Raw genomic sequence first — 13,724 nt, 5'->3', positions numbered from 1 at the left:
AGGACTTTAGTTGAACTGGTCAAAAAACGAAACTATGGTTTGAAACTATACTTTGACATATAATAAAATACTTCGATGTACATCACATTAGCTCTAAGTTCACAGCATACTCAATCACAGACTGTCCGCATCTTTTTGGTAGGTCTAAAAAGAATGAGATGGAGGCAAATGCTTATTGAAATGTAAACCATTTAATTCACTCCACTACAAAAATTATCTTAACTATGATACAGACTCCAGATATACATAATATACAGTTTAAAGCGCAACTGTGGAAATGGTACAAATTAGTTTACAGTGTAAATGGTCCTTTCATAAAAAATAGTATATTTCAGAAATGGGCTCCCACTGCACGATTTTCAGTTGGGAAAGTATTTAAACTGTACATCTTAAGGGCTGTTCACATTTACATTTCATGGGCTACAATACTGATATGAAAATGAAGTGAAACTGACCACAAAATAGATTACTGTAGTAAATAGTGTGATGAAATGTTTTGCCTAGTAATTTATACTTGGTTACGCTCTGCGTAGTGCATCAAATAGCCGATATACAAGCTCATTTGTAGATTATACCCCATTCATTCGTGACATTGTGATATTGTGTTCGTTGTCATGATTTGTCACGATCCGAGTTGGCTTTGTCTGCGGCGTAACAGTCTTTATATAAATACTTTTTGAAAAGCCTATGGAGAAAATTTATGGAGAATCATTTCCTGGGCCACTCGTCGTTCTGAAAGGGGGTGGGACTGTGACGCTCTATTGTGAGCAAGACATTCATTATAGGTGGACAGCTTTGTAAATTTGCCAGGAATTCCAGGGTTAATGTGTTCTCAAAGTGCAATGGTGCTTCACAAGTGGAACAATGGAAGAGATGCCACTAGACAAACTACTACTACTGTACACATTGAGTATATTGCTTTTTACAAGCTACAAAGAGGTTCAGGTAAACAAAGAAACCAGTGGCTGTCAAAACGGCCAAAGCGTGAGTTGTCCTCGGTTGATACGTTACGTGGAATATAAATTAGTTAATAAGTCAGACAGTCAGTGCTATTGAATAAGTCGATGTGAACATGTTTCCAGTTTTCAATCAGATTAATGTTCCACTGAAAAGTACTGTAGACTGAACCACTATTGTACTACAAGATTGCAATGATGGATAACCAAGCAACTCACAACTTTGCTTACTGTAAATCGCTCTGGATTAAGAGCATATCTGCTAAATTGTAAAAAGCACATGACTACTACAAGTCCAATGAAAGATTCAGCACACAGCAGTGGGTAAGAGTTAAATACTGTTTATGTTTTAATTGGTTCATGATCGAAACTTCAAATTTAGGAAACGTGTAGGACTCCCTCTTCTCAACAGCTAACTGTGAAGCATTCACTGGCTCATTCATTTGGGCCAGCCGTAGCTTAGTGGGTAGAGAATAGAGACAGGCCGTCTCTATTCATCCCGCACAAAGTTATACAGTACATGTCAAAGTGTTTCTGAGCAAGACACATGATTCCTAAGAGCTGTCTCACATGTACTCACCATGACCTCACCATGACCAGCCTTCAGCTGGGTGAAGCCGAAACAAAATTCGGCATCCATAGCTTAGTGCTTAGAGGCCACCTAGTAATGCTCTGCTGTCGGGAAGAAACCACCTAACTGAAATGGTTCTTTTCCCGGGTTTTTTTTCTAGTTTTTTTAGGAAATTAAGAAAACCTTATATTACAAAAACAAAGCAATACTGCCTCATCAAAGTTAGTGCTGTGAGCCTGTGACTTGTTGTATGTGTGTGTGTGTGTGTGTGTGTGTGTGTGTGTGTGTGTGTGTATATATGTGTATATATATATATATATATATATATATAGCATGAGAGGGGGAGAGGTGGTGGAGTTAGCAGTTTGATGATCCAAAGGAGTAAAGAGGTTTTGTCCGAAGCGCTTTTTGTTACTTTTCATTGGTTCAATATGTTTTTAACCAACACACGTTGGTAAAGGCTGTTCAAAAAAAAAAAAAAAAAAAAAAATTTGTTAGAGTTAGGTGCTTTCCTACTGACAGCAACTAAATTACTGTAAAAGGTCACCGGTTGGCTTCCCAGCACGCCCGTGTAGAAGTGTCCCTGAGCAAGACACAACCGTAACATCTCCCGCGCATCTCTGAGTGCTCATGACCTTCTGAGTAGACATCATCACCTGTCCGCGGGATAAAAGTCTTCCCTTCCACAAAGGCACAATGAAATAGTAAGCAATATGTTGCAGAGGTGGGGTGTGTATTGTGTGTGCACAGCAGGAACGGTTTCGTTGTCCTCAGTGGCTTGCAAATTCACTAGCCACCTTTACTGTTTGACCAGGCATCTGGTTTTTGAGCAGTGGCACACGCCGCACACCGTCTCCTACATGTGACTTTGACTGTCCCTATGTCAGTGTCTGACTATCTGTTTGGGGTACCAACAGGTGAGAAAGTGGTGCTGTTGAGCTTCACACTGTGCACAGATGCATGATGGGAAACCAAGTATTTTGTGTAACACCAATGTCTTTTTACAACAATAAAAGTATAGTTCCACCACGGGTCTGATTTTTTCTTTTTCTTTTATGAGAACAGGACCCTCCGCAATCGTGATTGGTTCCCTGCCAGAGTGGCTGATAAGAGGAGACAACCAGCCACTGCTACAAGAAACTAGAGGTTTTGTGCCAAGATCCTAAAAATGGATATTGGGTGGGCACAGTTCCTTCCTTAAAACCCCTTGAAACTGCAGCTTTTCATTTTCACCATTACTCAGAGTATTGTTTTGTCTCGAAAACGTCAGCGCTTAAAAAAAATAATATATATATATATATATACGGTATATATATACTGTATCATAGACCTGTGTCTACTCATGTCCTGGAGGAAAAGTTGATGCTGATCACCATCTTTTGGATCTTCTCCTCGTTCTTCAGGATGTTGGCCTTGACGGCACAGATCTTGTCCTGCTGGTCCTTGATCAGCTGTTCCAGTTCAACTAGCTCAGACTTAAGGGGCTCCACTGCACTGTCAGTCTCTCTGTGACACACGGTCAACACACGAAAACATCGTTATAAGAGCAGATCAGCTATTTTGTTTTTGTGTTTAAGTTTAAATGATTAAATGTCAGTAATGTATTTGTATATTTAAGTTACTTGTCATATCTGCTTTGTGCAATGTTTGATTACGAAGCCTTAAAAGGCAATCTGAAATGTATTTTTTTTTGTATAATTTTGATTCACATCAAAGTTCCCATATTCAATGACAATGCCTAAAACACATTCAACTTGCAATTATTATTAATAATTAATCGCAATTATTTGTGCGACAAACAGCTATAAGTAATAATATATCAAGATAGATTTTCTCAGAAGCTTTGTCATTGGTTAAAAATTTCCAGATGGTAAATTACTAACCAATCAGGAAGTGGACAGTCAAATTGCATGCATTATTATTGTAGGCAGACTGCAGCCCCTAGAGGTGTCACAGAGACTAAACATGTTTTGGGAGCCTTTAACCTTAGAGTATATATGAATAGAGACGGCACCCAGAGGAAACCCTGAGGCGAAATGGACATAGTGGCCGAATTTGATATTGCAGCCTGGCCCCAAACACATGAACGCGCTGGTCCGTTGACTATCATTGTGCACGTTCGGCAGCACGCTTGTGCGCGTTCATGCACGTTTAACGGCAGCGCGTTCATGTGTTTGGGGCAAATCCATCCCAGAATGCTCTCTGTTCCTACCCGGAAAGAGGAGTGAAATCGCCTCATGCACTTTTGAGCAACTTAATGCAAGTGGATGGAAGGAGAACTCGGATGCCATCTCTATTCATATATACTCTAAGCCTTTAACCCATTGCTGGCTGGCTGTCTGAATAAAAAGGAAAAAATGTCATTACATTTTTGATACATATGATACGAATAGCTACTTTAATCGCCAACTTAATTTTGTAACCGTGACAGCCCTATGTGTGAGTGATCCCTCCAGTCCATACCTCTGCTCCTGTGTCAGGGCCTGAGCGTGCTGCTTGTTCTCCTGGTGGGGTGTGTGTGTGTGTGTGTGTGTGTGTGTGTGTGTGTGTTCCCTCCAGTCCATACCTCTGCTCCTGTGTCAGGGCCTGAGCGTGCTGCTTGTTCTCCTGGTGTGTGTGTGTGTGTGTGTGTGTGTGTGTGTGTGTGTGTGTGTGTGTTCCTCCAGTCCATACCTCTGCTCCTGCGTCAGGGCCTGAGCGTGCAGCTTGTTCTCCTGGCGCCAGGTGTGCAGCTCGGCCTGCATGGCGTCCATGTCCTCCTGGACGTAGTCCATGATCTTGCCCAGGGGCAGGGCGCTGCGGCACAGCGTCTGGACGGACGTGCGCAGCCGGGAGATCTCCCGCGACACCAGCTCACGCTCCTTCCTCCTCGCCGCCTCAGACACCACGCTCTGGATTGTGGACCGAGTGTGAGCGAGTGAGGGTTGGAAATAGTGCTCAAATATTTTAAATATTTTCAAATGTATAAAAATCTTTTGAAAATAGCAGATCTACAAGCTCAAAATGCGTCACATTGCGACGCTTTGTGAGTTTGTAGATCGGCTATTTTTAAATGTATCACATATGTAACATATATAGCGCTGAAGTGGTTGGTTACTGTATGTTTTGCAATAATAATCCAAATCTAGAAAGTAATTAGTAACTAAAGTTTCCAAATAAATGTAGTGGAATAAAAATATTTGCCTCTGAGACGTAGTTGAGTAGAAAAATAAAAAATAAAAATACTGAACATTTGACATACTCAAGTAAAGCAAACAAATACCTAAAAATGTTACTTAAGTACAGTACTTAAGTAAATGTACTTAGATACTTTCCACCACAGGTTCTGGATCGGTGGGACAGGGTGGAAATAGCACAAAATTGCTGATCTACAAACTCACAGAGATTGCAGATCTTATTATAGAGCTTGTAGATCTGCCATTTTGGAACGTTCACGGCGGCTTTCATTTATTAATTTATTAAATTTAATAACATGCCCAAAAGTAACACTGGTGCATTAGTCTCTAAATGTTACTGGCAACAGCAAATAAAACAATGAACACAATCTTTCCATATCTAGGCAATCTAAACGTTTGTTTTTTCCTCCTGAAATAAAACTTGTTTTAGTCCCATACAGGTCAATTAGTACAATCTCAGAGATCATTTAACTAATTCGCCCGCTGAGATTGTCCATTATTGACCCCTTTACCTACTCGTCGCCGAGACGATATATATTGATTACGCTTCACAACTCTGTTCTGCACGCGCTCGGAACACTCCGGTGAAATGTCCGCTGGCTTATGCTGTCTATTGGAATAAAGTATTTAGGTGATTTAGGATTCTAATATCTCTGATTATTCTTCCAGGCTGCGTTTTGGATCAAAAGAACCTTGATTTGCAGCTTATTTTTATAAACGATATGATCGCTGGTTACAAAGTGTATGTTTTGGGTGAATACGATAATTATCAATAACAAATATCCAGTCATCAAAATGTTAGCATTTTGACAGCCAAGGACATAAAGGCCCATCATTCTAGTGTTAAGAGAGAATCACATAAAATGCAAGTATTGTTTTACATAGTCTGTTTTTTTCCAGTGGTTTACCTGCCAAAAGTTAAATAAAGTGTTAGTTAAGTTAAAAGTAACTTGAAGAATGCACACACAGATGCAAAAATGTGAGACACACACACACACACACACACACACACACACACACACACACACACACACACACACACACACACACACACACACACACACACACAACATAATAAACCCTCTTCAGGAATTCTACACTTGCTAGCAAAAGTATCAAATGCCCATGGCCAGAGCAGGGCTGCATTTAGTGGTTTAGGATTTCAAGGCTAAAAATGTTAAGCAGGAATTCTACCAACCTACTTGTATATATAAAGATCAAAAGCGTGGCTGAATTGTGTTGGTTAATGTAGGGGGCCTGGCTGGTGAAGGCCTCTAGTGTATGATGGTGGGGTTGAGGGGGTTCCGCTATGTCCCAGTTACCCTCAGCCCCTTGATGGGGGTGGGGGGGAGGAGTAGGGGGAGAGGTATTAGAGAACGGCCTCCCCTTGGCACGACCAGACCCAGTGATGTTTGCTCAGCTGGGCTCTGCAAGGCCTCTTCAGTGTGTGTGGGTGTATGTGCACGCGTCTGTGTGTGAGAGAGAGACTCTGAGTCAGTGAAATGACAGAGCGCTATAGCTCTGGCTAGCCTAAAGCCACACACATGCATGTGTGCACTCTTTCTCTCACACACACACACACACACACACACACACACACACACACACACACACAATATAAAAGGCATAGCACTACCAACCAGAGGTATATGCGCATGCAGATATAGTGGACGCACGGCAGCCACCCACACTCCTGGTCTTAAAGCCTTGTTTATTTAAGTAACAGGCTGTGGCAGTGAGGTTATTTTACTACAGTATTGAGTAACAACTACTACACTTATGCGCCCTTTCAAGTTCAACGCTCGGCCCAATTTATGTCATTCGGCCCCCACAGATGGAAGCACCTGCCTTTGTGCGGCAACAGAAATCACCGTTTGCGACAGTGTGTAAACTAACTGACAACTTCCTCTTCAAAACACGCCAGCCGTCACAGTCCACTCGGGTAGGAGGCCAGATATCACGTTTTGGCAAAAGCCGGTTCCACATTTGTTCGGAGCCCCTGTCTTATCAAGCCATCTCTTAAAAACAAACCAAACGGCTCGGTAATTACGACATTGAAAAGCGACTTAACAAGACAGGACCGCGCTGGAGAGAAAACACACAAAACCTCAAATGTTTGCCGCACATTCCCGTCAGGAAGCAAGCAAAAAGAAAATGTAGAAATTGACAAGTTGCCTTTTTTTTGTACCCTTTTTTTTGCGGTGGCCCGGGGGTGTGAGGGTCGAAACGCCCAGGCCCAAGGGTCCCTCCGTCAAGGTGGGTGGCTTTCCACCGGGCCCCGGCGTGAACACAGCAGCTAGACAAACACTCCATGGCTCATTCGCCTTGCCACGGCCGCGGTCCGCCCGCCCGCCTGGCCCAGACCAGACCCGTGGCTTCACTCTATTTCCCGCCCACTCCATGCCTGTGTCCCCGCTGTCTCAGTGGTGGAAAAAGTACACCAATGTTTTACTTAAGTAAAAGGTATCAATACTGCAATATAGAAATACTCTGTTACAAGTAAAAGTCTGGAATTCAAATTTGACTTGAGTAAAAGTAGCCTACAAAGGTATGGGAATCAAAAAGTACTTTAAGTACCAGAAGTAAAAAGTATTTGTAATTGGAAATACTCAAGTAAACTCCTAAACATTGTTACTTTACACCACTTTACACCACTGCCCCTCTCCCTCTGTATATGAAGAAAAAAAAACAGGACCCGTGGTTTGTGTGGACTCTATCCGGGCTGGACATAAATCACTGCTTTATAGAGGTCTCTGTTGGGGTGTAACAACACCAGCAGCTCCTAGTTTTTCCCTCTCTTTCTCACCCCCGATCCCCAGAACAATATTTGTTTAGAATGTGGTTGCCCAGTAGGAGAAGGGAGGAGGAGGGTGGCTAGGGTTTTTGCCATTATCTCAGACAGTGATGGAAGTCTAAAGCAGAGCTAGGGGTCTAAAGAGCTGGGAGCTCACTGCTATACTGAGAGCAGGTGGTACACAGTGGTGGAAAAAGTACTTGCATGTTTTACTTACCGGTAAGTAAGGCGGACTCTGGCGGACTGTAGTCAACGGCCTATGCTCCATAAAAAGGAGCGATAGGCATAAATAAGTAATACTGCAATGTAGAATTACATTAAAAGTCCGGAATTGAAAATGTTGCTTGAGTAAACGTACAAAAGTGTTGGCGTCAAAATGTATTTAAAGTACCCAAAAAATTGAGGGTAAGAACGCAAATTCGTTTTGGATGTCTGAATGTTGTATGTTAAGTTGGTTGTTCACCAAGGAAGTTTTTGTTTAAGGAAAAGTCATAGAAGGCATGGCAGTTACGTTGGAGAACGTTGTATCCATAAGTAACTGTTTATGTATTTTGTTTATGGTGTATCATTGTGTATGTCAATTTAGTTGTGAGTGTCTTGTAAGACCGTGCAGGCTGGCATCTTTTGATGTAAGACAATTTAATAAAAAACTCTATCCATCTATATGTACCAAAAGTAGAAAGTACTCATTATGCAAAGCTCGTTGTGAGCTTTTAGATCGGATAAAGTCTATAAAGTAACTAAAGTTGTCAAATAATTGTAAAAGTACAATATTTGGATTTGAGATAGAATAGATAGAATAGAGTATAAGTAAAAGTACTGGAAATCGGAAATACTCAAGTAAAGTATAAATACCTCAAAACGTTACTTAAGTACAGTACTCACTGTAACTAAATGTACTTAGTTACTTTCCACCACTGGTGGTACGTTGCTTAGCTGCCAAGACACAAGTGGTAACTTAAGACCACCATCTTGTGCTACAAGATGCTTCTAACGTGGGGAATACATGATCCTGCAAGAAAAACTCAAGAAAGAGCCTTTTAACCTGGCGGCCCCATTTTGGGCATGATAGGTCAAATATTTCCCCAAATTCACGTTGTGAGCTTGTACAGTAGATATTATATTTTTGCTTCTACAGTAGATATGATATTTTTGCTTCTTGTTTGACGCCCTTGTCCCACTTCCCGCCCACCCCCAACTTCCCTTTTTTACTTCTACGGAAAATAATGATACGATGGGAACGATCCACAAAGATTTTGTGCAAACATTTCACCCACATCTTTACTTCTGTAAACCTGTGAACTGACAATATAACCGATTCTGATTTTATTACAACAAGGTATGTAGAGCTTAAGTGGATTTTAAAAGCACTTTGAATATTTTGTTTTAACTTTAGTGGTACTGAAGAATAAGTCCCCGGGGCTACTACATCGTCTCAGGTCTGCCTGCCACTATGGGCAGACTTCAAAATTAAATCCTCACAAACCTGCATGCAACACTTCAAGGCAAGCTACATTGCAAATGTGGAATCCATCTTGTCCTTACATAGCTAATTAGTTTAATTAGGAATTGCATGCAAAAAAGGATGATTTATGGCATGTTAATAGGGAGTTGCAGAGGAAGGGGTGGGTAGGAGCATTCTTCAAAGTGGCCTCTGACAAGAAAAAACGACTCGCACGCATGGATCCCGTCGGAGGCCTAGTAGAAACCTCTTGGGTATCATTAATTAAAGACAAGTTAATTTAGCCACGAATGGACGAGTTCACCACGTGGGAACAGCTTCCCTCATGATGTAACCAACTTCAGTCGTCAGCTTTTACATACTGTACGTTGGTCAGGACAAGAGGATTATAGTGACAAAGCTGTTGTGACTAAGCCATGTTGAGCTATCACTATAGGTTGCACTTTCAGGAGACGTTCTAGTCTTGCATAGCCAGACGATCAGTGATCGGTGACATCTAAATTCAACGTAGCGGTGCTACATTGCTATTCTGGCCTCTGCATTGAATTTAGATGTGACCAGTGACAACCACAAACTTATGCCCACTTCTTTGAAAACCAATCATTAACCCATTCTGACCTGAGATCAGATTCTAAAAATGTCTTCTACATCCTGACAGTGTTCTGAAAAAGCTATGTTTCTATGTCAGTGGTTCTTCCATTTAAAAAAAATAGCAGACCTACAAGCTCGGTGGCGCGCTATGAGCTTGTAGATCTGCTATTTTTCAATAGGTAAAGTATGACATCACCAAAAGGGGTTCCCGCCCAAAAAGGGTTTTAAGAAGGAACACACTTACAGTACTTCTTTGCATTGGTTGTGCAATGCAGTCGTTTATATCTGAAATATTTCCATCCAGTTTTAGTCCCTAGACTGAATTTAGATGTCACCAGACTGCGGAGATCAGCAATCATCTGACCACGCAAGACTAATTTATATGTCTCTTGTAAGGCTAATATATATATTTAACCAAGTAGACCTCATTGAGATATGGAATCTCTTTTGCGAGAGGGACCTTGAGTATAGTTTGTCTGCAGAGTAATCACTGAAAACACGGCTCTGATGTCTGGAGGCGTCAATGGCCATATTACAGCATTGATGAAGACCACTCGAGTCTCGACTGGAAACAAGTTGAAACCTCTGGGAATGTACCTTGTCCTGGCTACTGGTGTCCATTGAGAGACACTGATGGACATCCAGCTCTTACTGACTACAGCTTTTACTGTGTGTTTCCAGAGAAAAGTCTCAGAGGTGGGCCAGTGAGCAACACATTACAGGATGAGAATGAGTCCTGGAGGTTGCTCATGGCCTTCCTCCACCATTTTTCATAGAAAGCCATCCAAAAGTCCAGTCAGATCATAAAAATAGCTGGGAGTCAGTGAGGTGAGGAGGGAAGATGAGGGCCGAGGGCCCGGGGAGGTTACAGGATGTTGTTATAAGGTCACTGTACCCCCCCCCTCCCCCTAGGGGTCATAGCTGAGATCACCACCTTGGGCCCTCTGAGCTGAACCAGAGGGGAAATCTCAATGGGGGGACAACTAAAGGCTTCCATTGTACAGGAGGACCCGACAAATGGGAACTCATATTATTGAAACACAGCGGAGTGGTATGTTATTCAAAACGTATCTCAAGAGAGGCTCTGGGGGACTCTATGAGATTTGAAGATGATCGCCTGTGAATGCTCTCCTTTGCAATTTCATGCCTCGCGATAATAAATCCAAAAATGCGTTGCCAGGGCCAAGGTCTGGCCTGAAATCAGATCATGCCAATTTCAGCTATTTCTCTGCAGAAACCCCCCCCCCCCCCCAATACCTCCGATATGTCAACATGGCCTCTGCGAAAGCAATACGGCTAATGGAATGCTGCGGGGTCATTTCCCTTACGTTTCCACAAAAAAGAAAAGAAAAAGATGAAAAAATGAAATGTCTGGATGTTTATGAAGACACGGGGACCTGCAGGGAGGAGTATTTATTTTCCTGATGATTCTGCAGAGAGTATTCTGGCCTTTCTCCCTCCGTGACTCTCACTCAACAGCCATCCATTTGTGTGCCACGGTGGTTTATTTATACATTACGAACCTTCATCAAGCCTAATTTGACGGGGGGGGGGTAAAGAAAAAGGGGGGGGGGGATGGGGTGCACAAAAAAAACAATCTTATGAAAACGCAGCTGCTGCAAAGGGGGCAGGATTCTGTCTAAATAAAAAAAGACACCCTCCGAGAAGTATCTTGGAATAATATACAAATGCGCCGAGGGGGTCACGAGGAAGGTCGTCCCCATAAATATACAGCAAATTCTTCAGTCGCACACACAGCGGTGGGATATGGCAAAATACAATTGCGTCGACTGTTCTGAGAGCTCCCTTTTATTTACATCGACTCAGCGATGCGGTGGGCAGGCGTTGGCATTAACAATAGCGAAACGGATTCGGGGGGAGGCGTAGAAGACGAAGTGCAGAACTTACGATGGGGGTATAATAAGCCGCAGACTGGATTTCCTTAAAAATGGCAAAGTGAAAGCTTTTTGTGTCGAAACTGCATGTGCAGTCATAAATCAAAAGGGATCAAAACTAACTGAAAGATGGTGTATTTTGATAAACGTCAGCGATGAAAAAAAAAGAACCATGCTCGCTGAAATTTCAAACCTGTCACGCCACATGGGATGGGGAAGCTCAATATTTACATTTTTAACCCTCCATGTTCCGTCGTGATTACAAAAAAGGAAAAAAAGGTGACTCCATTACGCTGACCCCTCTACCCTTTCATGTCAGGAAGGAAGTCATTATAGTCCTTTATACAGCTGACAAGGCAAGGCCAGTAATGGGGGGGGGGGGGGTTCTGTACGGTTCCTATGAGCAGATCTACCTCCTATTCAGACTGTAGGGGTACCTCAGAGCAGACCACGTACAGGATACCCTGAAATGAGGGGCTTGGAATCCCTGAAAACTGATGAGGCTGTATTAAGTCAATCAGCATCAATCCTATACACGCTGTGGTCCGGTTGCAACAAGGCATCCCACTAGTTCAGATTGCCGCTTGGGGGGAAAATATCTCTGAACCGTGAGATCAATCGGAGGAAGAAAGGATGAGTCGCACAGGCATGAGAAGAAGCTAGATTAAACACTAAGCCAAATCAAACCGGTTAAACCATACAATTAAACAAATTAACCAACGGAAATAGCAGATCTACAAGCTCACAACAACACGCTGTGACACGATTTCTTTGTTCATTTTCGAACCAAGGATAGGGAGGAACGCTAGGGTTGAAATGGTTAATTCGCAGCCCAGACTATGACTTAGCCCAACACATAAAACCGTGTAAGTCAAGCAAGTCGACGTCCAGTTCATCGCTGAAGAAGATGAGACAACCTCACTGGAATGAGTGATGAGGGACGGAGGGGTTGAGGTCGGCGGAGGGAAGGAGGCAGTAGACCAGAGGGCCTTTCCGCATGAATGGCAGTCCCAAAACAGTGCATCCATCAAGAGTCAGGGTGGTCAGCTGGGCAGGGAAGGCACGGAGCGTATACGGTTCGGAGGAGAGGACCACCCAAAACAGGCGGCGTTCGTGCGCCACCCCGCACCGCTGGAGCACACACAGACCCAGACTTCAAGCTTCACACTGATTCACTCTCCAAATATTGACGATGAGGGAGCCCTCTCTCCCTCTCCAGCTGATAAACACAGCAGCAGAGGGGAGCACATGAGCCACACGGCACCAATGCGTCACCTCGGCAGCGCAGAGGGCACGGTTCGGAGTCATGAAAAATCGATCAAGTATGACAAGCATTTAGAGTCGGGAGGCCAAGACGAGATGAGATTCAAGGAGCTTGACGGGAACACAAGGCCATCGTGTGCGGATTGTTTTTCATGGAGGACGTTCAGTGACAAAGTGAAGCCGGGTTGAAAATCCCATTGTCAGGAAAATTGGTTGTGCATGGCCCCGGTTTTCCACAATTACCTAATTCTGTCACAGGGCCACACGTGGCAAGGGATTGTGAACTGGCCAAACAATTGCTCTGAAAGCTAGTTCTCCAGACAGCGTAGATCAAGATAATGGTGCAGAATTTTCTGAGAATGCTATACTCGAGACTCATTTAGGCATGTCTAAGAAATGGTGTAACTCTATCTAGCCCTGGAAAAAATGCTTACTTATGCCCCAGACATCTTGATTTGTGTGTCAATTGTGGTGTGATGTGTGTGAGGCCATGCTTGTTTGGTTGTTATTCCTTCTGCTTCAATGAAGAGGAACATTTTTCACAGGTTTCACGGCATGGCAATTACACCACTGCACTTCCAATATCTTTCTTTTGATAATAGCCTGTGTTGCTTGGGGCTTTGCAATCTGATCAAAACTCCAGCCCCAAGGCGCAGACTTTCCACAAAGGTTGGCTGATAACCAGTGGTGGAAAAAGTACTCAATTGTTTTACTTAGTATCAATACTGCAATGTAGAACTACTCCATTAGTAAAAGTCTGGAATTCAAAATATAATTGAGTAAGTTGATTAAGTACAAAAGTATTGCCATCAAAATGTACTTAAAAGTATAAAAAGTACTCTATATGCAGAATGTCTCATTTCAAATTTTCAAATGTATACAAATACTTTGATAATAGCAGATCTACAAGCACAATGCATTGCAATGAGACGCATTGTAGGTCGGCTATTTTCAAATATATATAGGGCTTTAAATAATAATAAAAGTTACTTTTAAGTTTTCAAATGAATGTAGTG

General features: G+C 42.7%; 1 protein-coding gene across 1 annotated transcript in view; it reads right to left on the bottom strand.

The window, feature by feature from the left end:
- Window positions 1-217: 217 nt before the first annotated feature.
- The window catches only part of traf3ip1 (TNF receptor-associated factor 3 interacting protein 1), a 35,098-nt gene continuing 21,591 nt past the window's right edge, over window positions 218-13,724 (bottom strand). Inside the window, exons 14-15 of the mRNA XM_080785695.1 lie at window positions 4,201-4,418; window positions 218-3,033 (exon numbers count right to left, since the gene is read on the bottom strand). Of these exons, the coding sequence (XP_080641821.1) occupies window positions 2,868-3,033; window positions 4,201-4,418 (384 nt within the window). The 3' untranslated portion in view covers window positions 218-2,867. The remainder of the gene's footprint in view (window positions 3,034-4,200; window positions 4,419-13,724) is intronic.

The sequence above is a fragment of the Protomyctophum bolini genome, assembly GCF_963924005.1.
Source record: "Protomyctophum bolini genome assembly, chromosome: 16".
NCBI classification, from domain to species: Eukaryota; Metazoa; Chordata; class Actinopteri; order Myctophiformes; family Myctophidae; genus Protomyctophum; species Protomyctophum bolini.
The sequence above is the reverse complement of the archived record's forward strand: the minus strand, read 5'-3'. Positions and strand labels throughout refer to the sequence as shown.